Consider the following 27,790-nt stretch of genomic DNA (forward strand, 5'->3'; position numbering starts at 1 on the left):
TCAAGACAACTAAAAACACTTCACCTGCTTCACACAACAGCTCTTCAACAGGTGCAGAATCATCAGGAGTATCCATAATTGCCAACAGCCACAAACTCAAGACCTACTGGCATCCCAGCTATGGACACCCCTCCCTGGGATGCACAATGATCTCCAATACCTAATTGCATCAGCCTTGCTGACATACTGCCTAAATATAGCCAACAGAATCACCAACTACTGACCGAAGACTGAACAGACTTAAGAAACGGGCTGTGACTGAACTACCACTAAAACATTGACAACTACCATTACCAGCTGGAAATTCCTGGTGAAGGATAGTTGTGACATAGGTTTGCTGGCCTCACAGCAATCAGCACTGGGTCCCCTTACCCAGTATACTTCCAATTCCTAACTCCATATCCCACTCACCTGATAGAATCATCTCCATCTTCCCTTGGGGATGCCTTTCCTCTACATCCCCAATACTTCTAACTTTGCCCTCCTCACTGGACTTCTATTTTCCAACACTCTAACTTAATTTTTTTACTTGGTCTCTGTCTAGGAAACTCGGGCAACCCTGGCGGAGAGCAGCCAGAGAATTATGGGCAGCCTGGCTACCTCCTAGCAGTGTGTGTGTGTGCAGACAACGTGGGCTCCCACCAGGGGGCCTATGGTCAAAAACCAAAACACAGAACCCAACACAATACTTCATATACAACACACAACACTTTTTTGGCTTTCACGGTGATACTGTCTGTCTCCACAGAGTTCATATGGTGCAGATATGGGAAACCACAGGAGGCACCTTTCCCCCTAACACTATGCACCTTGGCAGACAAACATCCTTACCAACCTTAGAAAAACAGTTTCTGCAGGTGAAGAGATATCACAGACCGCAACCAAATACAGACAGACTCCAAGATATCTAAAAAGAGAACAGATGGATATATCACAAAATGATATACCATTAGAAGTGAAATGCCTGGGAAAAACTTGTGGACAGATGCAAGAATGCTGATCCTTAGGGGCTAAATCACAGGCTTATAATGGACAAGATTCATCCACGAGACATCTTCCCTATCAGAGATTCAAATGGCTAGGAAACCTTCTACTAGGAACAATCAGTTAACAAGATCCTCAACTCCATTGTCCTCCAAGATTCCTATACCCCAGAATCCAATATTCAGATTATTGCATCATATCATGCATCAAGGAAACACCAATGAACAGCAGTTCGATAGGGAAGAGACTGGTTTGATCACTGCCTCCAACAGATCAAGCAAAGCCCAGGTCCAGATTTGCTTGAAGTTGACATCATCAAAAGGGTCTGGGCTGTCTCCCAAGATCTCCGACAAAACCTCTATAACTCCTGCCCGAGAGATAGGAAGGGGTCTTTCCCTGCTCATGGAAATGTGCTACTCTCAAAATTCAGCTGAAAAGTAACAAGCCACAAGACAACCTACATTCATACTGGCCTTACTCTCTCTATAAATGGAAAAATTATTGAGAAACTTGATTGCCACCAGATTTACTGATGCATATAAAGCTAAAGGTCTGGAATCACCCAACTTCTACTTCTACTAAAAAGGGGCTGTGTGGCAAGGACACCATCAAAGCCATCATAAAGCAAGTGAAACTCAGAAAAATATGCTCTTGGGCTCTTCATGGACTTCAACAGGGTCTTTGACACCTTATGGTGGCAAAGTGTCCTGGAGAGGTTCAGGGTGGCCAAGGTGTCAAAATTCAGTATACAAACTGATCTCCAGTTATTTTGATAATAGAAGAATCACTGTACAATCCAACCATAGCCAGATAACTCAGTGTCACTAGGGGATGCCCCCGGGTTAATTCTCAGTCCGCTCTGCTGAAACACTGTGTTCAACACCTGGCTTGTGGAGCACCAAAACATCATCCAGCTGGTATATACAGATGATTTGGCCAGTCCTGCTTATGGAGACGTGAGATAACAACATGACATCTCTAATGCCATTCTTGAAGACCTTGCTGAATGGTGAGACAAGAATAAGCTGAATCTCTCCACAACAAAAACAAGACAGATGCTCTTCAAGGGGTCCTTGAATGCCCTAAGACCCCTCACCATCAAATATAGAGGGCAAAAAATTAAATATGAGAGCTCTAACAAATATCTGGGAGTCCTCCTAGATGATAAATCCTCCTCCTTACCACACTGCAGCTATTTCAAAAAAAAGTAAAAAACATTGCTGGAAAAATAGTCAATTTACTCAGAAGGAGTAAATTGAGTGAAGGAGTAAAACTGTTGTCTGAAGGGACCCTTGCTAAAATTATACTATGAGTCTATATATTTCTCCCTATTATGGTGCTGATGCATAGAAGCACTGAATCAAAGCTTCTACTATCTGGCAGACTGACCCAGACTTAGAATTATCCTCCTCGCAATCTCCAGGGCCTGCAGTATAGTTTCCACCCTGGCCCTGAGGTCATATGCAGAAAGCTGCCAATTGAGCATGAAATCGCTCTCCACTGCCTGAAATACCATCACAAAAAAGGGCATCCATAAAGAACTTGATGGCATTATCTTGGACCTGAACAACCTAATTCAAACAGAGAAAACCAGAATCAGAATGGAGCTCATGAACTGTTGGGCTTGGAATCTGAATGTCCTGGACAGGATTACGGTCAGGCTACTTCCAACAGTGCAGGAGTTTACTAAACATCATCTCAAATGGTTTAACTCAGAACTTCATGACCTGCACCTCATCCCCAGACACAGCAGCACGAATGTGAAACTTCACAAACTTGGCCTCTCTCTAACTGCAAATGTGACCAAATGGAAACTTCGGAACACACATACTGCATGATTATTATTATTATTATTATTATTATTATCCATATGATGCAAGGAAGCCTGAGGCTTATGCTGCACCAGGAAAAAAAAAAAAGTTCCCGAGTAGCCCTGAGAGAGAGAGAGAGAGAGAGAGAGAGTTGTTTGTTTGTTTGTTTGTTATTTGGTTTTTAGGAGCATGAGCAACTAAGGCCATATTGCTCCGGGAATAAGCGGTGGTCATTCCCTGACCTTTCCGCATCCTCCGTATTTGGTGGTGACGGGCTCGAACCCCGGTCTAATCAAGAAGAGTGTGCTACGCACTACTGCTCCTTCCCACCTGGCTACGGAGGCGGCAGAGAGAGAGAGAGAGAGAGTCAAAAGTAGAAGGGAATCACCAAGAAAGGGAAGAATGATGATATCCAGCTCAGGACCCTGGGTGTGCCAAGCCCATACTCACTAGATGTGAGCCCCCGGGGTTAATTGCCCTGCATGATTCTACACTGACCTGTGTTTCAACTCCCACATTCAAACTTGATTCTCAGCCACAAAGGATATTCCTTCCTTGATCACCATTAGAGATTCTTGCATTCTCTCAATTTGCCAATAGCCTTCAAGAGAAAAACTTGACTCCACAGGCTGGAGTAGTCCATCTTTCTCTAACCTGTTGCTGTCTTTAAACTACACTGGAATCTACTCACACAGGACCACATTTGAGTTTACAAATGTGGTCCTGTACTCTCAAACTACATTTCAGTTTACTCCCTGATCTTGACACATACAAACTGATTGCTGACCACCATCTCAGGGTGGGATCTACTGCTGACCCATTTCTTTGCCTCTGCTAGCTCTAAAGACATTCTCAGAGTGGCTTTTTGCTAATCCCGTAGGGGCAAGAAATAGCAGACCCTGGTCTCCCAGGTTGGGATTTTTCCAAGCACATAGCTTGGATATGCTAAACCTCTGTGGGGGTGAATGAACACCTCATATTCCCTCTACTTTCAACTTCACTTCTTAAGTGAAGTTGAAAGTAGAGGGAATATCTCCTAACTTCCAAGGGAATGCCTCTTTTCATCTATCCCTTTTCTTTCTTTTCTCTTTCTTCCCCCCCCCCCCCCAAGCTTGAAACTACTGCTTTCCTTCCCACACATTTCAGTGTTTCACTTGCACACAGTCTCTTGCTGGACTTCACAGAATTCTCTGTGAAGTCCAGCAAGAGACTTTTTTTTTTTTTTTTTTTTGTGTAGAACCTGTCTTTTTTGTGTAGAACCTGCAGTACCTCCTCATGGTGAAGGATGGGAGACAGGTGGCCACCAACTAAGTGTTTGCTGTCCCCTGGCTGGTTAAGTTGTCAATTGCCAGCCTACAACATTCCAACACAACCCTTCAACCACACTTCTCACAAACTCACACTTCAACTACATGACTGGCACTGGCTTCTGCCAAGTACAGATGGCACAGCAGCAAATGGGGAACCCTGGAGACAGCATACAAGTACATATAGCACATTGACGTTGTCCTTTTGTAAACATTGTCAGGGCTGGTTCTAGAATTTGTGGGGCCCTGGGCAAAACCTTGTAAATGTGCCTAATTCATATTGTATCTTAACATGCATATATATGCAGTAGTGCATATAGCAGTAACAGTGGCAAGTGCCCCACTTGCACCCCTAGGGCCAACCCTGCAAACTGTACTCCCCATATTCAAATTCTGCATCCTTATATCTGAGTGACACCATGTCTCTGAAATCCCAATAATGTTGCATTTGATGTCTTAACCAGCACTTAAAATTCATCAAATTTATTTACTATACTCCTAGCATTGGTGTACATGCAATTATAGATGCACCTGTTCTTACTCTCAGTTACCTGAACACAGCCCATGTATTTACTAGTTTCGTGATGACTCCCAGCAGTTCTTGAAATCCCTAGTACCTTGCTTTCAAGGCTGCTACTCATTCCAATAGAAGCAGTGCAAGAATCACTTTCACCTCTGCCTACGGCTGTTGTCAATCTGTATATCTGTGTTAGTTTGTGTATTCTCCCAAGCTAGCAGTTTTCCGAACCGCCTAACACTGCCTTGATAGAATCAGCAAATATTCTTACACTCTTTCTATTTAAATGTATTCCATCTCTGTAGAAGCAGTCTCTCCTGTTAAGAAGCACAGACCATGCCGAGAAAAATTCAGCCCCATGAACCTTGCACAATCTTTCCAGAGCCGAATTGCTTGACAAGGCTTTCAACATATACTCCCTCCTGTCATGTCTGGGCAGAATTACAGACATTTTTAAATTTAAATGTGAGTTTCAGAGCTTGGAACCTATACAGCTTAGAAGCGAGTTCATATATAAGACTTTCAGAGATGAAAGTAAAAAAATGAAAAGGGTGATAATTTCACTTTTACAAATGACCCAGGACTAATGGCAATTACTTCTCATTATGGGGGGGGAACAGTTTTAGACTAGACTGCAGGAAGTTTTTTTTAGCCAGCTAGTTATTAATTACTGGAATAAGTTGCCAACATTGGTGGTTGAAGTGACATATTGGTGAAATTCAAAGCTCAGCTTCGCACATACCTGCACGAGGAGGGTCATACAGCTGGTTTTTCCATTTTTTTCCCCCAGTGCAGCAAAAGCCAGGTCCACCTTGCACCATATGGCTAATCCTAATACTAAACATTTCTGGAGTATAAAAGCTAAAAAACAATGAGTAGAAAACCTGGACATGGCTTTCATCCAGCAGTAATAAAGGTTGAGATGATATTAACTGTGTTGCAGAAGGATGAACTAAGGTTCTAAATCGTCATAAGATCCGTCAGCATGAAATAAGTTGAAATTTTTCATTGCTTTCTATGAAATTCAAATTAAAAAGTAAACTTTTTTTCCTAATCACCTATAACATGGTTTTGTTAAGGGGAAGTCTTGCCTGACCAATTTGATTGGATACTATGATGCAGTCACAAAAGAGCTGGATGCAGGGAATAACTTTGATATTATATATTTGGATTTTAGAAAGGCTTTTGATACTGTTGCACATGGAAGACTGCTGCACAAATTGGAGCAGTGTGGCATTCAAGGCAAATTGCTGCTATGGATAAAGGGGTAGTTGAAGGGGAGAAGACAGAGAGTGGTAATCAATGGACACTGCTCATCGTGGACTAATGTTATTAGTGGAGTCCCTCAGGGTTCAGTGTTGGGTCCATTATTGTTTTCTGTATTTATAAATAATATTGATGATGGTATATCAAGCTTAATGTCCAAGTTTGCAGATGATACAAAGGCTGGCAGGGTTATTAAGGACACTACTGATGCTATGCTGCTGCAACAGGATCTGGAAAGGCTGAGCAGATGGGCCGAGAGGGGGCAATGAAATTTAACATTGACAAATATAAAGTGCTAAATATGGGAAACAGCAACCCCAGAGCAACGTATCAACTCTGTGGTACTACACTGACAGTGGTAGAGAATGAAAAGGACCTGGGGATAATTGTGCAGGCAGATATGAAGTTCTCTGAGCAGTGCAGACGGGCTGCAAGAGTAGCTCATGGTGTCTTGTCAATGATATACAGGAATTTTTCTAGCAGGGATAAGGAGGTGATTATTTCCTTGTATAAGGCAATGGTCAGGCTACACCTTGAGTACTGTATACAGGTCTGGAGGCCTCATTTCAAGAAGGATGTAGAGCTACTGGAACGAGTACAGAGAAGGGCAACAAGATTAGTGAATGGAACAAAGGGTTTCTCTTACGAAGAAAGCCTTAATTTTGCAGATTAGTGTTTGGAGACTAGGCACCTGCGAGGTGATCTGATTGAGATGTATAAAGCTTTGAATGGTTTGAGCATGCTCAATGCTGATGGGATTCTTCCTCTTGCTCAGAATAATCACCTGAGAGGGCATAAATTCAAATTGAGGAAAGACAGATGTAGGATAGATGTGCGGAAATTTCCCTTTAGCCAGCGGGTAGTTGGTTGGTGGAACAGACTTCCATCCCTTGTTGTGGAAGTTGATAGCCTAAATAAATTTAAGGTTCAGCTGGACAGGTATTTCAAATGAATGGAGGGGTGAAGTGGAAGTTTTTTTTCATATTATTTTATTTCTTTTTTTTTTTTTTTTGGCCGATGCTGCATAAGCTTGCTTTCTTGCATCATATGCCTCTACTAATGCTAATGCTAATAACAAAAAAGGAAATGCTTATCCTTTAAATTCAAATACAATTTTTAAAAAATTATATATGTAACTTACCTGTTTTTGGATATGATGCAATGTATATATCATCTTCTCTAGCATTAAACACGTCACCTTTTTCGCTGAGAAATTTTACAGCAAATGACGGTAATGAATATTCTTTCCACAAATAAACATCAAAAGTTTCTGCAAGTAATGGATCTGCTGGAAGTATTACTAATTCTGAAGTCATGGCTCCTCTATTTCTACAGGGAAAAAATAAAAATATAAATAAAATCTATACACATGCGAGCGGGTGTTTTAAAACTGCATGAAACAAATGCAGGAGCATCTTCAGCTAAAAGTAAAAAAAAAAAAAAAAAAAAAATTAGAAAAAAACAAATTTATTTAAAAAAATAAATTATTCTTGTAGGATTCCATTCCTACAAGAATAATTTCACTGATATGATCTGAGCAAATGTTGACATCAGAAGTTTTGAAACAGTAATCTGACCAAGGAAAAGAAGAAAAGAAACCTCGCAGGTCATCCCATTTTGCATTCTTGCAATGCCAAACAACACGAGGTTGGGAATAGCCATGAGATAAAGGCTCCATTGGAGAAGAGATAATCACCAAGTTGTGATCTGAGGTGCCTAAAGGACCACTCACTTCAAACGTGTACTTAGAAGGGTTGTTTTTGAGAAAAAGATCAAGCATTTTGGCTGTACGGTTAGAATTGTCCTCACACAGATGAACAATCTGTGTGAGGTCATTAGTAATTGCAAAAGCCTCAGCATCTCGGCCAGCTGGGTTAGTGTGACTAGAAAATGGAAGCCAGCTGGAGTTGTGAACATTAAAATCACAAAGGAAAATTACATAACTGTTAGGAAAGTTGGACTGGAGAAAGTCAAGTTGCAAAGAGAGGAAGTCAAAGAGCTCCAAGTGATTAGTGGAGTTGGGGGAACGGTAGACACAACAGGTGAATTTGATAGAATGAAGTAGAGAGATTTTAAGCCAGAGAAGATCGAAAAGAGGAGATTGCAAATTACCAAGTCTCTGACAGGGAATATCAGAATGAACATATGCACAAATACCACCTTTGAGATGAAAAGAATCATACAGGGAATAATTTTGGCAACTGAGATGAGCAGTAGCTGAATCAACCGATAACTGAGATTCTGTCAGAAAAAATACATGGGGTTTGGTAGACTGCAAGTAGAAATGGACATTGTTGACATTAGAACTGAGACCATGTATATTTATGAAATGAAATAGGAAGTGTTTGGGAGGTTTAGATCTTTTTGCAGATAAGCTTACTCTATTAGTTTGACAATTCATTGTGTATTCAATAGTAAGAAAAAGTGAGCTGGACGTACTGTATGAAGTAATGAAATTTTTGGATATGCTGTAGACATAGTAAGAATACCCTCGAAATGTAAGGAAGATTGGATCTTGCCATGATGTCTATCATAACCTCAAAAGTCATCAGTCATACTGCATGATGGAAGAGATGGGGAATGATTGAACTTAGCTCTGGAGACTAAACATGGTTTCTACCACTTCAAGTCCACATGGAGGAATGCTGCCTCTCCACAGAGAGGTCGATGTGTGTGTGTGCCACACCTCGACACCTGCTTACGTTGGTTCACACCTGGGTGGTCACCCACAGTGTGCTTGTGCATGGGGTTATACCTAGGATTACTAACAGTCCCACCATCGTGAAGGTGCAAGCAGAGGATTTGGCTGTCACAGACCGTCCGGACTTTGCCAAAATTCTACTTGACTTGAGTTGAGACTAGAACTGAGACCACGTATATTTATGAAATGAAATAGGAAGTGTTTGGGAGGTTTAGATCTTTTTGCAGATAAGCTTACTCTATTAGTTTGACAATTCATTGTGTATTCAATAGTAAGAAAAAGTGAGTTGGATGTACTGTATGAAGTCTACTTGACTTGAGTGTCAACCGAATATCAGTTCCATCAGCGTTTCAGACACCCGGGTAATAAGTACAGCTTGCCTGGCATATATGAGAGAATGTCTGTGACAACTTCAAGGACCAAAATATTTTTTGTCATCCAGTGTGGGGCACGAACCGATGATACAGTCATGGGTTCATGCCCCAGATAAAGGTTATTATATCTGCCTTTAAAACTCATGACATCGGAAAATCGTTACAATGGATTTTGCAAAAAAATTTATTCTGAATCTATTGAAGTAATGAAGGCATGGAAACATTTCTCAATTGTGGACTCTATCAGAATCATAGCTTTATCACTGAAAGAAGTAAAACCGTCAATGTTAAATGTGTGTGGAAAAATGTATGGCCAGAGTCCAGTTCAGGGAATATGATCAAACTGACAGAAAATGGAATCAGTGTGATAGTAGAACTTGCTATGTCAGTAGGAGCGAAAGGTTTTGATGATATGACTATTGAAGCCGTCCTGGATGGTACAGTTGACAGAATCGCCCTCCTTCCCACACCGAGTGGAAAAGACCTGTGTTGGAATCCCGTCGATGAAGGGAGGAATTTTTATGGGTCTTTTTCACAATGTGGCTGAGTTAGTTGGGTGAGAGTAGCATGGTTTTTCTCCCAGAAACACAGGTTTTTCGTCCAGCAAAACAGAAAATCGACCTCGTTGATTTTCTGTTTTGATGGACATATAATAAGTAACATGGCCTTAGTCGCCGATGCTCCTAAAAAAATAAAAAATATATGATTACTGAAGATGTTCAAGAATCACTGGTAGAAAAACAGGCCGGCATAGTGGATTTGGTGCAAATGGCATCAGAGGTAAAATCAAATCAATTCAGAGCACAGATGAAAATTCTAAACTTCCAAATTTTACACTAAAAAGCATAGTGGAAGGCCTAAAGTTAGCCAAGCAATTAGAATCTTATTTTTTGAATGTAGATTCTTGAATGAAAGGAACCCAAAGTTCAAAAAGGAGCTTCAAAAATGCTTAGTTCCATACGATGAAGTTCACAAAGATTTATAAAGCAAAAGCAAATAAACCCAGATTACTGATTTTTTTTAGAGAGCAGAAGATAACCAAAATCTAGAATGGTGTATTTTTGTTGACATTTTATTAACGAAATAGTGTATTTTTGGAAAGTAACCCCCCTTTTTGTACTTTTTCTTAGTCCCATATAACAGTTTCACGCAACCAACATTTTATAGGAACCCAATAACTGTGTTATAAGAGGGTTTTCTGTACCTAAAACAAGTTTAAATATAACCACAAAGGAGCACACAAAGTTTGCTATACAGCTTGAATGAGATCAACCCAGATAAAAGATTGAAATTAACTGAATGGTTTTTGGCCATGAGTAAAAACCCAAATATCATTATTGAAATGAAGCCACATTTAAACTAAATGGAACTGTTAATCACTGTAACTGTTTATTACTCTCTTAACAACTGCTAATTATTCTTTAACGGGGATTTAAAGTCCTGGTTTGATAGTGTTAGGTGGAATTTGGAAAGGTGTAGTCACACCATTTTAGTTTTTGAGGGTACCATAACAGGAGAAAGCTACCTGAGACTGCTAAAAAACAAAACCATTCTGAATGTCTAGTACACAGTATGGGTATATACTGTTATGACCAACAGATATTGTTTCAACTTTGATTAAACAATGCATTAATGAACTCAATTGAAATAAGTGTTATCAAATAGTGGAATCTCAATGGAATTGTATGCCTAATTTTTTGACATTAAAATTCTCTTGTTAGCCAAAAACTTTAAATTAATGTATTTTAAATAATACATGTAACTATGCAGAGAAACATGAAAGTTGTAGAATTGTTCTAACTGTTGCATGTAGAAGAATTTCAAATAAGAGTGTAGTGATCTAACACAACAATATTGATAATATAGTAATATAGTGCCACAAACAATTCATATTTCAAATTTTGAGCACTGTGTCATCTGCACATGATATTCATAGTTCCTTCTTCTGAACTACTCTATTTGTCAGGTATTCTATATGCAGTGGTGAGCTGTGAATATTTTAATAATAGGTTTGCAATTTTGCCGACTTTTTGATGTGAAATATCTTTGGGGGTACCTACTAAGTAAATCTGATCAGTCACGGAAGTGATGTCATCCACCAGAGGTGCTTCCCATGCTCAACCACTAATCTCTAATCAGATGCTCTAATCACACTAAGTAGTGTGATTAGAGAACTTGATGCATTTTTCGTGACCAATACAATATCTCAAGTTCTAACTTTTTAAAATTTTTGAATAGTATGATTGCAACAATACAAGTATTTGTCAAAATTTTTTTTGTCTTGCATTTTTGTTACATTCCATTGTTACGTGCCTCCAACAGGTGTGTATGTTATTTCAACTACAAGATCAGGTACCTCAATCGATGCTGTTTTCCAGAGACATTTAGGTACATTGCAGTCACAAGTATATGTCTCTTACTTTAGTTATAACTCCATTGTATCTTGTCTTCCAGAAATCATGTAAATTTGCGAATGATCAATAAAATATTTTCAATACAAAAGCTTTTATTTTGTAATCAATATATACAAATCAAAATACTTAAAGGAAACGCGAAGGATGTTTCACATAAAACCATCTACTGCGCAAGCTCGGTGCATGCATCACTTTTTTATTCTTTTTTTTTACAACTAGGGATAATGGATACATTTTTTCATGATAAAATTTTAATATTGTGAATAAAAAATTACACGAAATATTTCCCATATCACAAATAACATAAAACAAATATTACATAAAAAACAAGCTATTCTAGAAAAGATACACAAAAATCACAGATTACATGAAAAAAATTATTACACAAATATTCCAAGAAAAATTTATTCTAAAAATTGCCATATAGAATTTACTTCTTTATTAATATTTGTTGTCAATCTTCTGCTTTGATCAATAACTGGGCGATGATTACGAAGGAAAGATTTGACGTACCGATCTGGATCAAATTGAAGTAATGGTTTTCCATGTAGATGTATGGCCATTATTATCTGCAACATGTTTAATTGTCAAAGTGTTCCTTTTATTGTTACAATATTATTCATTATGCTAAAAGCTTGCTCAGCTACAGCACTGCTAATTGCAATGGTTTCAAGAATATTTCTGGCTTTTTTTTTTAATTGAAATGGGAATTTCACTCAATTTTAAAGATAAACTGTCTTCGACAAAATCTCTAAAATCATTAATTTTTATTTCATATTTTATTAGAAAACTTAAATTTCTTATTCATTTTTCACCCTCTTTCCATGGAGACAAAAGTTCTTCCATATTCCACATTTCCGGGTATCATATGTTTAAAATTTCTTTCAGTTCCTCATCATCAATGATATCATTATTTTCTTTATTTAATTTAAAATTACTCTGTTGCATTAATAACCGTTCCTTTAAGGATAAAACAATGTAGTTTAATAACTTATTTTTAGGTAATTTTTTAAGTGTGTTCTTACTTTCAATTTTGATTGCTTCAAATTCTTTCCACTTCAACATGATCTCAATTTTAGCTTCATAATTTTCTACAGAATTTTTAAAATTATCAATAGCATTGATAGTTTGAATAATTAATTTATCTGCTTTTACTAAAGTGATGCTGCAACATTGTAAAGCTTCTTAAAGGTAAGAGAGCTCCTGCAGAATGTCAATCATTAGTGTTAAGTTGTTAAGAAATTACAGATTTAAAAGTTGGTTTAATAATCCTGAATTTAACTTCTGATTCAAATTTTTGCATAAAGTGGGATAGTTCCTCCAAACTGCAATTGCCATCCACAAGCTATAAGCTGCTCATCATGGCCAGAACACACGATCAACCTTTATAATTTCCACATCAAGTTCTTTAGCAATAATCCTTAAATCGCACTGGGTTTTTTTTTGCATACAGTTTTTTTTTTTTTTTTTTTTTTTTTTTTAAATTATTGCCTGTATGCCAGCAGTTTCCAAAATGTGCGCCATGGCACCCCCAGGACACCACAGGAAACTCACAGGGGTGCTGCAGGATATTTTAAAATTTTGAGGGAAACATAGCAATACTCTACATCTGTCAGACACCGCACGAAAAACTAGCTCGAGGTAGTTCAGTTTCAATTGGCCCCTGTTCAGGGACTCCATGTCAGCAGCTGCTGCTGCTGCTCTCCAAACTGATACCATAGTCATCAACTTGGATTCCCACCAACGTAAAGTCACAGGCATCATTATCGCTGCTGCCAATACTGCCATCAAGTGAAAAAAAATCCTGTTCCAGGTGCTGCGCCCTAGTGGTCCTGAGAATCGCAGACCCTAAGAAGTGAGGTCAACTGGAGAAGGCGCAGCTTTCAGAGAACAAGGAGGTCCTGGCCCGAAGATGAAGTCAAATGCCTAAGAAACCAATATAGGAAGGCAAGGAATGCTTACACTGCGATGATCAGGCAGCGTAAAAAGCTGTCCTGAGAGCACCTCGTGTCCACTGTCAGCAACTCTGAACCATGGGTGTGGTCTACAGGGTGACCACGAACAAGCTTCTCTGGGGAGAGGTCATCCCCCCTCTACAAGAACATCGCAGGGTCAGACAACAACTTGGCAGGCCTTTATAAGCATTATCTTGGAAACTACCTTCAAGAGTCCAGTCATGGGGCATACCTCTGAGCGGCAACAACTGAAAATAGAAAATGCATGCCTGCTGCAGTACCATGGACAAAGAACAGCCTTTCACTGCACAAAAACTTACTGCCACTGCTTGCAGGATACAAAACAAGAAGACACCTGGAAATGACCTTCTTGAACCAGAAATCATCAAAAAAGCGATTGAATACGAACCTAAACTAATACTGGACCTATACAACTATTGCCTGGACTCCAGAGCATTCCCTATGGACTGGAAAATGGCAAGAGTTTGCCTAATATTAAAGAAGCCATGCAAACCACAGGAGCTCCCAGAGTCATATAGACCTATTGCCCTACTGTCTGTACTCAGTAAAGTGTTGGAACAACCCCTTCGATCAACACTAGAGGTGCACTATGAGTCCGCAGGGCTTGTGGCATCGAATCAATATGGCTTTAAGACAGGCAAATCTACTGCTGACACACTGCAGAATATTATTGCAGCAGAACGTCTGAATCGAAAAATTTCCTGGTCATCTCTGTGGACTTTGCCAGAGAATTTGACACCTTATGGTGGCCGATTGTCCTGGGTCATCTCCGACGACTGCCTTATAGAAGAAAGCCATGGTCCGCTTATTGAGGCCCCACTCTCACCGGGTCACCTTGGCCACAAGGGCAGTGTAGTTAGTAATCTTATGAATATGGATCAAATTTGGTAGGAAGGATAGATTTTTATCTAGGACTACTCCTAGATATTTCAGTAGTGGCTGCAGTTTGATGGTAGTACCCTGTATATTTATTTGTGGCGGTCTGCTTTCTGGCATGCCTTTCAGCAGCACAAAACAGGTCTTGGCAGGTGAGATGATTAGCTGGTTGTAGGAGGCCCAATCCTGAAATTTTGCCAGAGCATGGTTTACATGGGTTTCCAGGAGTGACCTAGAGTCTGCCTCAAGCACAAGGATCAAATTGTCCACGTAAGCCTGCGAGAGAAACTCACCGTCGTCAATATTTAAGAAACCATCCAACACGTAATAACACAGCAAGAGCCCTGTGGACATCCTCAGTGCAGTTGCCTTGTCACTTGATTGTAGAAGGTTTTGACCGTGATATACACCAGAGAACCTCTACAACTGTATCAAACAGGTATATCATGATCAAAACCTACAATCAAGTGACAAGGCAACTGCACCGAGGATGTCCACAGAGCCCAGTATTGGGGCCCTTGCTATGGAATTACGTGTTGGATGGCTTCTTAAATATTGATGATGGTGAGTTCTGTCACAGGCTTACGTGGATGATTTGATCCTTGTGCTTGAGGCAGACTCTAGGTCACTCCTAGAAACCCATGCAAACCATGCTTTGGCAAAATTGCAGGATTGGGCCTCCCACCACCAGCTAAGCATCTCACCTACCAAGACCTGTTCTGTGCTGCTGAAAGGCATGCCAGAAAGCAGACTGCCACAAATAAAGATACAGGGTACTACCATCAAACTGCAGCCACTACTGAAATATCTAGTCCTAGATAAAAATCTATCCTCCCTACCAAATTTGATCCATATTCATAAGATTACTAACTACACTGCTCTTGTTGCCAGGGTGATCCTGCAGGACTGAGGCCTCAAGAAGCAGACCATGACTCTCTTCTATTCTTCATCCCTGCTGTCACCTATACCTCCGGGGAATGATTCTCCAAAATGTAGATGGTTGTTAACAGTCTTAAAATTGAAACCATATAGCACTCTATCCTTCTAACAATAACTAGAGCATGCTGTACAGTCTCAACTCATACCCTGCAGGTCAGTGTGCTTCCTTTAGACTTGGAAATTCTATGTACTGGCCTTCTCCACCAACTCTCAGGGAAAAACAGATATAATCCTAGGCTTCACGCTTAACAACAGGAAGGCTGAGTAAAAGAGATTAATCAATCATCTAACTGAAATTTTGGCAACATGGGCTGAGTCCACGAAGGGCGCCATTACATGCAAATTTATCCCGGATGTCCAAACAGTGTATCTTAACTTGGTTCTCTCTCGAGGCCTTCAAACAATGTTTCTCCTGGTGGGACATGGCTCCATTATCAAAACTGGCTGCCTTTCACATAATAGATAACCCACTCGGCAATTCTAATCTCAACGATGTCCATTTCCACTTGCAAAACCCCATGTACCTTTTCTGACAGAATCTCAGTTATCGGTTGATTCAACTACTGCTCATCACAGATGCCCAAATTATTCGCTGTACGATTGCTTTCGCCTCAAAGGTGGTACTTGTGCTTTTGTCCATTCTCATATTCCCTGTCAGAGACTTGGCAATTTGGAATCTCCTCTCTTTTCTCTTCTCTGGCTTAAAATCTCTCTATCTCATTGTGCCATATTCATCTGTTGTCTCTACCGTTCTCCCAACTCCACTAATCACTTCGAGCTCTTTGACTTCCTCTCTTTGCAACTTGACTTTCTCCAGTCCAACTTTCCTAACAGTGAGGAAATTTTCCTTGGTGATTTTAATGTTCACAACTCCAGCTGGCTTCGGTTTTCTAGTCACACTGACCCAGCCGGTCGAGATGCTGAGGCTTTTGCAATTACTAATGACCTTGCATAGATTGTTCATTTACCTACAAGAATACCAGACAATTCTAATCATACAGCCAACATGATTGATCTTTTTCTCACAAACAACCCTTCTAAGTACACTGTTGAAGTGAGTGGTCCTTTAGGTACTTCAGATCACAACTTGGTGACTGTCTCTTCTCCAAAGGAGCCTTTATCTCATGGCTATTCCCAACCTCGTGTTGTTTGGCATTACAAGAATGCAAAATGGGATGACCTGCGAGATTTCTTTTCTTCTTTTCCTTGGTCGGATTACGGTTTCAAAACTTCTGATGTCAACATTTGCTCAGATCATGTCAGTGAAATAATTCTTGCAGGAATGGAATCCTTTATCCCACACTCCACTTTAAAATCTTGTACTTTATCTAAACTTTGGTTTTCCAATAAATGTGGTAAGGCTGTTCAAGATAAGAATGTTGCATATCGTAATTGGCTTGTTTCTAATTCTTCAGTTTCATTTTCTGCCTAAACCAAAGCTCGCAACAATTGTAAAGCAGTTATTAATCAGTCCAAATTAGAGTTTGAACAGGCTAAGAGTAGAAAACTTGCTTCTTGCCCTAATGGTAGCCGAGCATTCTGGTCTCTTGCCAAAGCTATTGACTGCAACTTTTGCCCATCTCTGCTCCCACCTCTGTTCAAACCAGAAGGTTCTTTGTCACTTCAGCCAAGGATAAAGCTGGCTTGATATCATCCCATTTTTCTTCCAACTCATTTTTAATGATCTTGGTAAAACACCGCCCAGTTTTCCCAACACGCTCCATTCAATGCCTCCTGTGGTCTTCCGTCAAAAGGATGTCAGAAGGATTTTGATGAATCTTGATGCTAAGAAAGCTCCAGGTCCCAATTGTGTTTCTCCACTTGTTCTCAAAACCTATGCTCCTGAACTTCCTCCTATTCTTTTCCGCCATTTTTCACTATCTTATTCCAAAGGTGTTTTTCCTTCTGCTTGGAAATTTGCTCATATCCAGCCAGTTCCTAAAAAGGGTGACAAATCCCTCCCATCCAATTATCGTCCCATTGCAATTACTTCTACTCTTTCTAAAGTAATGGAGAAATCAATTAACCGCCAATTCTTAAACTACCTAGAAACCTTCCATCTGATCAACAATCGCCAGTATGGATTCCGTCAGTGTCGATCCACTGGTGATATTCTGGCTTACGTTACCCATTTATGGACTAATTCAATGGAAAGGTTCGGTGAAACACAAGTAGTTGCTCTTGACATTTCTAAGGCTTTCGATCGTGTTTGGGATAAAGGTCTTCTCGACAAGCTTCCATCTTATGGTTTGCCAACTGTTTTTTGTAATTGGTTATCCAGTTTTCTCTCTGATCGCTCACTGAGGGTGATGGTAGATGGCTCTCTGTCTTCTAACTTTTCCACTAATGCCGGTGTCCCCCAGGGTTCAGTTCTTTCCCCCACTCTTTTCCTCTTGTATATTAATGACCTTCTTCCACTGACTAAAAATCCTATCCTTAGTTTTGCCGATGATTGCATATTGCATTCCACTTTCCATTTTGAGAAACCTTGTCCTGCTCAATCAGCTTCAACTTCTCGAATATCCGCTACCAATTCCTTAAATGCCGATCTTCAGGTAATTCTCCAGTGGGGCAAAGCCAACTTAGTTGATTTCAACCCTTCTAAAACTCAGTCTTGTCTTATATCTCCAAAAAGGATTCTTCTGCTCCTATGCTTATCTTTGGTGACACTCTGATTTCTAGGCAAAATGATATAGCTCTTTTGGGGATTACCCTGACTTCTGATCTCTCTTGGCACAAGCACATTACAAATATTGCTTCCTCTGCATCAAAAAAACTTGGTTTTCTCTTTCGCTCGGCATTACTTTTCTTCCAAACAGCTGCTCACTCTGTATAAATCGCAAATCCGCCCTACCATGGAATATTGTTTCCACATTTGGGGGGTGGTGGTGCCCCCAAAACCTCTCTCAGGCTTCTTGATTCCATTCAGAAGAGGGCAGTTAAGTTAATTAATGATTCATCTCTAACAGAGTCTCTACACTCACTGTCTCATAGACGTACTGTTTCTGCTGTATGCTTCTACAGATACTTCCATGGGCACTGTTCTTCTGAATTGGCTTCTATAATTCATACTCTCTCTCTCTCTCTTTCAAAACAGTCCAAACACGTGCAGCCACCAGCCATTTACTGTCCAACTTCAAACTCACAGAACCAACTTTTCATCTTCCTGATTTATTCATTCAACTGCCATTTTCTGGAACAACCTTCCTTCATACATGTTTCCTGAAAATTACAGTCTACAGAAGTTCAAGTCCAATGTCAACAAATATCTTCTTTCATCTTCTCAACCTCCAACCCAAGCACGATACTAAGTACTATAGGTTCTAATACCTCTCGTGTTTGGGGTTTACATAAAAAAAAAAAAAAAATTGTGGGTCTCAAGAAACATGGGATCATTTGATGTACGAGTTCCCACAATATGAGGACCTTAGACGCATCTTAATTACCCAGATCCATTATCTCCCACAAGTGTAAGAAAGGCACCTATTAGAGAATGAAGAGCATTACCATGCCTTCTCCGCTTTTGCCCAGGAACTCTTCACCAGGCAAAGAACACTTCCTCAACCATAGCCCTATGAGTGGCAACCCCATCAACATGAACAGACAGCACAGGAGACCCAAGTAATCCTAGAATATGCTGACTGTAATTCAAACTGGATAACATCACCAAATTCCAAAGCCCATGCTACTAAACTGAAAGCCTGAAAATTCCTCTGGAACCAAGTAATGGTGTCTGATGACACCGTTGGAACTAGATTCCTTCCTAGGATGGAACCTGTACTTCTTGCATGTCTGCGTCATCAAGTTAGAAGCCATTAAATTGAACCTGGATGGGACCCTGTCCCATGCATGAAAATTTTGGACCTGACCTAACCAACTGGAAAATTCTCACTGCCATGACTGAGATGTGCAGCTCTTCAGCATCCTGCTGTATTTTCGCTGACCATGTGTCTGGACTGTGACCACCAGATTCATCAATTTGCAGTTTGTTGCCAAATGCCATACTTGCGATCTGAGCAGGACACTCTAGCCCTATCCACTTTAAACCCCCCTCCCATTGACAGGGAGGGGGCAGTGGTCTGCCGCTGCCTCCCCCCTGCCACCCCCGTTCTTCACCTGGTGGGGCATGCCTCACTTGCATGTCTGCGTCATCAAGTTTGAAGCCATTAAATTGAACCTGGATGGGACCCTGTTCCATGCATGAAAATTTTGGACCTGACCTGACCAACTGGAAAATTCTCACTGCCATGACTGAGATGTGCAGCTCTTCAGCATCCTGCTGTATTTTCGCTGACCATGTATCTGGACTGTGACCACCAGATTCATCAATTTGCAGTTTGCTGCCAAATGCCATACTGGCGATCTGAGCAGGACACTCTAGCCCTATCCACTTTAAACCTCCCTCCCATTGACAGGGAGGGGGCAGTGGTCTGCTGCTGCCTCCCCCCTGCCACCCCCGTTCTTCACCTGGTGGGGCATGCCTCACTGATTTTGGGGTCATCTATTTTATTGACCCTATACTTCTGTCTCTCAGCCCCCCCCCCCCTGCAGCCTTCAGTCTTCTCTTCCCCTCTAGCTTTCAAATTAGCATTCAACCCAAGTCAAAATTATCCTAGCCCTACACTGAAAATTCTTAATTCTACACTGTATAACTTAAAACTCCTTTGGTCTACCCCAACCACTATTGCCCCCCCCCACCTTTTTTAGGTCCTAGACACTGAAATCTTGGGAAACAAGGTGACAAGACCTTCCAGAGTATTATTTAAAAATACGGGTGTACCTGACTTGCCTCCATAGGGAAAACGTGTGGGCAATGGACCTTTTAGCCCCAACAGCTAAAAGAAGAGCAACGGCACATGACACTGCACTTTACAATATCCGCACACTTTTAAATCTCTGGCCTTTACACAACAATGTATACTATGCAGAGATGGGGGAAAACCCCTGGTGCCATTAGACCCTTTACAGTTATTATCACAACATTATCACAGTTTCAACATTACTTATTAAGTTGTTTGGGCCTAACTACTTAATAAACGGAACTGTTAGGTATTTCTTTTGGCCTAGAGCCACCATGAAAAAATTACTCAGACACTAAAGGCACTGTGAACTGAGAAAGTTTGGGAACCTCTGCTGTATGCCATTATATTTTGGAACATTTTCTTCACAGTGATGACCTTGACGCAGTTTCAAAATCTGCCAAGATTTCATCTTCGGAAAGTTTATTTAATATCTTAGTTGCCCTCATCCCCCCCCCCCTGTTGTTTGTTTGTTTTTTTTGGTTTTTAGGAGCATTAGCAACTAAGGCCATATTGCTCCGGGAATATGTGGTGGTCATTCCCTGACCTTTCCGCATCCTACAATTTGGTGGTGACGGGCTCGAACCCCGGTCTAATCAAGAAGCGTGTGCTACGCACTGCTGCCCCTTCCCACCTGGCTACGGAGGCGCCCATCCCCCTTCAATGTCGCTACTGTCACTAGTTTTTTAAATACTGTCCAAATTGGAATCACTCATATATTGTGCTACTGTGACCAAGTAAACTTAGACAGGAGAAATTTACCGAAAGGCGTGGATCACTCACTTCTCCAAAAAACAGATGACTGCTTTCCGGAGTAAAGGGGAACCATAACACAGGTTGACCAGAAGCTATTACCATGTAGGGAATATGCCTTAATCTTCTGACTGGCTACGGAAAGCATATTGACTAGCACGACTTCTTGGTAGGTGGAATAGGTTTTACGGGTACAACTAACATTACAGAACAGCAATACCTTTAACCCTTAATTTGCACTTTCTAACTACCTAAATTGCTAAAGGCCAGAGGTGGGAACAATGTGTACAAAGTTAAGTCTCTCGTAATCCGTTCTACGGAAACTATTTTAAATGTAATTACCAAGGGGAATTCAAAAAATTCGCTATAAAGAAGTTCGTAAACAGAGATCTGACTGTAATTAAATCAAAAATGAAGCAATTTAAAACACATAACTGGTCAATTGCAGGGGCCCATTAAAATTATGGGGGCCCCATTCGCCCCACCGTGGTTCCGGCTGTGGATACTCAATTATTGAATTCAGGATTTCATTTGCAAAATAAATGATCATTTCAACAATGGGCTCACAAATTTTCAAAATAAAATAACAATGAGCTCTCGTGAGCCCACTATAGCATTAATGGGTTTCAAAATTAGTAGTGGCAAATGATGCAAGATCAAGCTTATACAGTATCTGCCAAAAAAAAGAGAAAAAAAAAATTCCATATTGTCCATCACCTGTAATAGTTTGTCTAGTTCCCCTTTCAATTTATTCAAACAACCTACTTATACAACATTAGATGGAAGTTTGTTACAACAATCAACTCTTGGCCTCAAAGTGAAATGGAATTAATGTATTTTTAACCTGTCTGTAAGTGAAAGAAACATTAGCTGAAGTCACACAGTTAATGTTTCCCTCAAGAAAACAGATGTAAGCGACCACACAATGAAACAAGATGTATATAAACTAAATGGCTGCAAACTGCTCATAATCCTCATTTCAAAATAGCAACTGTAAGGCATGTGAAAATGACCAGTGACAAGGAAGTTGCTAGGTAGTTTAGAACTGGTATATCATATGTGCACCACCAGTTGTTTATGAAAGATAAACTATTAACAGTAGTTTCAACATATAATGCTTTTGGAGGGCCTAAATATCCAGACGTTGACAACCCATGCTTTCTTTTGTAGGAAAAAAAAAAAACATAGAACGTGGTATACCTATCGGTCAAGGAATTATACAGTTAAGGGTCCATTATTCGTGCCCTCAATTTAACAAAGATGCTTGTGATATCAGTGTGATACCTTATTTTGTTTTAATTGTAAAAAATTAATTTTTAGTTTTTTTTTACCGAATTGAAAATGGTGAAATGGTATTATTAACGATCTACTTAACTCAATTTAAAAAAAAATTGAACAAAAATAAATGAGCAAAACCAATAATAATAATGAAGTTTTTGTCATAATTTTTAGAATTTTCAAAGTCACTCATCCACCTGGTTAGAAAATATTGATGGGCAAAGGCACATGGGAGGATTTAATTTCACTTACAAAAAAAATGACATCTTTTTAAAACCAAAAACTAGCACAGAAGGCTAAAGGTATTAAAAATTGTCAGCTGTTTACATTTATTTTACTAAAAGTTCATGTATCAGCAGGTGCTGAAATTTATGTGGTAATACAGACTGGTATTTATGCAGTAACACAGACTGGCAGCAAACATTTGAGCAAAAGTTGCTTCTTACCATGGCCATTACTGTGCTAGGCAATAAGCACAACTATTTGCCTTACCAAACTGAAATGCTGATAAAATGGCAATTTTAAGTAACAGTGCTATCGGTACTAATAAAGACAATGGGTAATGAAAAGCTGTGCATAATGGCAATGTTAGATTGTACAACTTATAGCAGCAAATTACCCCTATATATGATACTGGGGAAAAAAAAAAAAAAAGCTTGCCAAAGGAACTGTTTGAATCTGGAATAGGAGACCTACTACTTTCCTAAAAGAGGGCAGCACTGGTGTTTTATACTTTCAATATATAAAAATGGTTCTAAGAGTGAAGTGGGTAACTAAAGACTGGTTAGTTTTTGGTAGGGAAAGTCACAGAGACCAATTAGGGCCATCTTCTGGTGTTTGTTGACACTAGGCACTCTTCATTTGGTGTCACAGGCTTTTTCATTCCAAGGCCTTCCCTACATTATATCAAACATATTAGAATGCTTTCATTAAATCCAATTTTTTTTGTTTTTGAAGAAATTCAAAACCATTTATATAAATTTGTTTTTTTTTGGAGACAATGTTAATGTGTTAATGATTCTGCTAACAGAAAAAACACAAAGAAAAACTTATCTTACATCTTAGAAATCGGTGTTTAAAAATTGGATTCTAGCATTTTAGACACTAAAAACTCAGGCACTAGGAGCTGTTGTTGTTGTTATTTAGGAGCATTAGCAACTAAGGCCATATTGCTCCGGGATATGCGGTGGTCATTCCCTGACCTTTCCGCATCCTCCATATTTGGTGGTGACGGGCTCGAACCCCGGTCTAATCAAGAAGCGTGTGCTAACGCACCGCTGCTCCTTCCCACCTGGCTACGGAGGCGCCAGGCAGGCACTAGGAGCAGTGCCTAACAGAAATGATAGCCCTGGAGACAATGATGGTGAAATTATAAGGTTCGTTCGTTGTTTGGTCTTTAGGAGCATTAGCAACTAAGGCCATATTGCTCCGGGATATGCGGTGGTCATTCCCTGACCTTTCCGCATCCTCCGTATTTGGTGGTGACGGGCTCGAACCCAGGTCTAATCAAGAAGCGTGTGCTATGCACTGCGGCTCCTTCCCACCTAGCTACGGAGGCGCCAAATTATAAGGAATTTAAATATAAATGTAATTATAAAGGGTACACAACATGGTTTCAAAAATTAACAATGTAGTTTTAACTATTTTGACAAACACACGAACTAGATATAGGAAATAATTTCAATGTTGTTTATTTGAAATTTAGCAATGCATTTGACTACTTACCTCATGAGAGTTCTATATTTAACCTGGAAAACTATGGGATCATGGTAAGATTGCTACAATGGATTGCAAGGAGCAGAGGATTGTGATTAAAACTTACTCTTTGGATTGGTCTAACATTGGTTAGACCAATCCCCCAAAGATTGATTCTAGGAGCAACATTGTCCCAAGTCATCCTGAAGGGTTTGAAGCCCTTCAGTAGCTTGGAAAGGGCTTCATGGATGGTCAGAAATTGCGAAAAATCCAAGGTCCTCCACTGGGGAAATAGTGTACTGATATGACTTGTATTTGGTGGCTTGAATTAAAAACTATAGAAGAAAGGGACCTGGGAGTTATATGGTCAGAAATAAAGTTCTCCAAGCAGGGTAGATAGGTGCCAAGGAATATCTATGGTATTATATCAATGACTTATCAAATGCTTTATTGAATGCACACAAGGGGACATACAATCCAATTAACTACTATAACAAAGGAACTGGACAACAAACAATAATTCTGATATCACATATTTTGATTTCAGCAAAGCTTTTGACAGTGTTCCACACAACAGACAGCTGTACAAATTGGAGCAGCGTGGCATTAGGGGCAAGTTGATGCATTCTGGTGAGTATGGGCTTGGCACACACCAGGGCCTGGGTGTGCCAAGTCCATACTCATCAGATGTGAGCCCTGAGATTATGCAGCAATATTTGGGGTGTATTTCGTGGTAAGAAACCCTAAAATTTAATTAACTTATTCATGGTAATTGCGAAAATATCACACGAAAAAAAAAAAAAATGCATTCATCTGGTGGGGGGGGGGAACCAACACGCAAGCTCCAGAGTCTTTAAACTCACAGCATACAGACGAGCAAATAAAAATAAAAACACTACTTTTTATTCTTTTAGAATTATTAAAACTACGTCGTAAAGCATGAAATGGAGACGAGCTGACATAACAAGCAACGTACATGCTCCATCGGGACAACAGGTTGCATTTGAAGTGCTACGACTACAGATTACTCTGTGGCTACGACCAGAGTAGTATTCAACGGCAATGTCATGTTGTACCGACATTCATTAGCTATGAAAAGCAATTCACTAGCCATTAACAATTTTACAGCGTATACTTTCAAACAAAACTGATTAGGAGTTTAACTCTCATTTATACATAAAAAATCTTATTGACCAAAAAACATTTATATACCTGATGAAATATAACACGTTCTGTATACACATAAACACAAATGTGACATTTGTCAATCAACAAACAGCGCCGTCTTACCTATTGTTGATTGACCGAGATTAACTCGTAAACTAACTGTATTGCCCCAGACACACAGCAGTAATAACATATCTTACTTCTCCGTGTCCCAGAGGGCCAATACAATTAGTTTACCGAAAAGAGAATACAAAATTATTACATTTACAGACAGTAAATAATATGCAGCCCTCCACACACACATTCTAGATATGGCACTGAAAAAGAATATCCAGCGTGACTGCTTTCTCTCAGTTGATAATCCCCCTTATCGAATGCTGCTTAAACCGACGGCTAAATCCATTATTTGGGTACCACTTGTCTCCGCGCAGTGCGGGTGGTCGTAGATTGGAGTGATTGTACAGTCCAGTTCTGTGATTATTGTGAAGGCATTTTGTTTCTGATTGTTTTGTGTCGTCGAGGAGATGGAGGTGCTTAGATTAGGTAAGATGTTTATTTCCTCTCATCCCGCTTTTTAAAATCGTAAAACGAGTTCCCGAGGTTGCGAGGCATATCAACCTAGGAGGCCAGGGGCGGGAGAAAACGGTGAGTGGCACCTGGCAATCACTATCCTATCAAATTTGTCTGACAAATTTGATAGGATATTATGATGTGGATACACAGGAACGAGATGCAAAAAATAATTTTGATATCATATATTTGGATTTCCTTTGACACTGTTTCGCATGGCAGACTATTGTACAAATTGGAGCAGAATGATATTAAGGGTAAGTTGCTACAATGGATAAAAGGATGGTTAAGTGCGAGAAGACAGAAGGTGGTAATCAATGGGTGCTGCTCTTCATGGACTAATATTATTAGTGGAGTCCCACAGGGTTCGGTGTTGGGTCCTCTGTTATTTTGTATATTTATCAATGATATTGATGAAGGTATATCAGGCTTAATGTCGAAGTTTGCGGATGATACAAAGGTTGGCAGGGTTGTTAATGACAGCAATGACAGTGTGCTACTGTAACAAGATCTAGATAATTTGGGCAGATGGGCTAAGAAGTGGCAACTGAAGTTTAACCTTGACAAATGCAAAATACTGGGATACTTGACAAATGCAAAAAAGTGGGATACACTTAAATAGAAAGGGTGCAAGAATATTTGCTGATGCTATCGAGGCAGTGTTAGGTGGGTCGGAAAACTGCTAGCTTGGGGGAGACAAAGACTAATAGATTAACAGTAGCCACTGGCAGAGGTGAAAGTGATTCTTGCACTGCTTCTATTGGAATGAGCAGAAGCCTGAAAAACAAGATGCAGGATATTTCAGAGACTGCTGGAAGTCATTGCAGTACAAGTAAACACATGGGTTGTGTTAGGGTAGCTAAGAATAGAAACAGGTGCATGTATACTTGTGTGTACACCAATGCTAGGAGTTTAGTAAATAAATTTGATGAATTTGAGGTATTGCTCATAACATCAAAGGCAGATATTGTTGGGATATCAGAGACGTGGTGTCACACAGATATAAGGAATGCAGAACTGGAATTTGGGGAGTACAACGTCTACAGAAAGGATAGACTGGATAGGAAAGGAGGAGGAGGGGTTATGCTATTAGTTAAGAAATACATAAAATCCAAGGAAGTGAAGCCAGTGGACATCGCTGGACAGTGCAGTGAAGAGTCAGTTTGGTGTGACATAAGCATTGGGAGATCAACATTGAGAGCAGGAGTGTGCTATAGCCCTAATGACTCTGATGAGTATAATAAGAAACTGTACAGGAAATAGAGTGGGCCAGTAAATCAGAGAGTCTTATAATGGGAGATTTTAATTTCCCAGATATTGACTGGAATTTGTGGGTTGGTCATTCACACACTAGCAAGGCTTTTGTGGATTTATTGGATGATTATTTTCTACATCAGCATGTTCGGGAGGCAACTAGAGGGAGGAATACTCTTGATTTGATTATCATCAGTGATTCTTCATGCATTAAGAATCTGCAGATAAATGAACCACTAGGTGGCAGTGATCACAATGTGCTGAAGTGGGATTTACTCAAGGAGGTAACTACCATCAGGGGTAATGGGAAGGGTTATTGCTTTCGTAAAGGCAACTACGATGGTCTGAGATTATTTAAATTCTGTACAGTGGGACCAACTAATGATCTTACCAACAGCAAACTTAAAATGGGAAGCATTCAAAGAACTTATCTTGGAAGCTACTAGGCTTTACATACCAACTAAGAAATATTGTTCAAGGTTTAGGCCTAAATGGATGTCAGATGAACTGATGAGGTATATGGCAGAGAATAAACATGCATGGGATACATACAAATTAACACATGACACAGAAGCCTATGATACATACAAGTTGATCTGTAACCAAGTTACAAAGGAGGTTAGGCAGGCGAAGGCAGATTACGAGAAATCTTTGGCAAGGGATGCAAAGAAAAACAGCAAAGAGTTCTTTACTTATGTAAACTCTAGAAGGAAGGGAATGAATCAGATTGGTCCACTTGATATCGATGGGTCAACTGTTGATGATCCTGCTCAGGTAGCTAACAAACTAAATGAATATTTTGCATCGACATTCACAGGTGAGGAGTTATTTAGCGAGGGAAAAGCCAGAGGTGTATTCAACTCTAGCAGTAAGCTAGAGAATCTTGTAATAACTGAGAGTAAAGTGGAGGAGAAATTGTTGAAGATAAACACAAGAAAGGCACCCGGGGTGGATGGGATCTATCCAGTTATATTAAAGGAGGCAGCAAAGGAAGTAAGCAAACCCTTAGCCATAATTATGAGAGCTTCCTTGGACTCAGGGGAGGTAACCACAGACTGGAGATGTGTAAATGTGACCCCAATTCACAAAGAAGGATCAAAGGCTGACAC

At 40.0% G+C, this 27,790-nt stretch overlaps 1 protein-coding gene across 1 annotated transcript in view; it reads right to left on the reverse strand.

Moving 5' to 3' along the window:
• LOC150074978 (sulfotransferase 4A1-like) overlaps positions 1-25,114 on the reverse strand; it is a 126,884-nt gene extending 101,770 nt beyond the window's left edge. The window contains exons 1-2 of the mRNA XM_090389020.1: positions 24,903-25,114; positions 7,027-7,214 (exon numbers count right to left, since the gene is read on the reverse strand). Coding sequence (XP_090245146.1) covers positions 7,027-7,214; positions 24,903-24,934 — 220 coding nt within the window. The 5' untranslated portion in view covers positions 24,935-25,114. The remainder of the gene's footprint in view (positions 1-7,026; positions 7,215-24,902) is intronic.
• Between the last annotated feature and the right edge of the window lie 2,676 nt (positions 25,115-27,790).

The sequence above is a fragment of the Mastigoproctus giganteus genome, chromosome 14 (assembly GCF_048544385.1).
Source record: "Mastigoproctus giganteus isolate SK-2022 chromosome 14, ASM4854438v1, whole genome shotgun sequence".
Taxonomy (NCBI): domain Eukaryota; kingdom Metazoa; phylum Arthropoda; class Arachnida; order Uropygi; family Thelyphonidae; genus Mastigoproctus; species Mastigoproctus giganteus.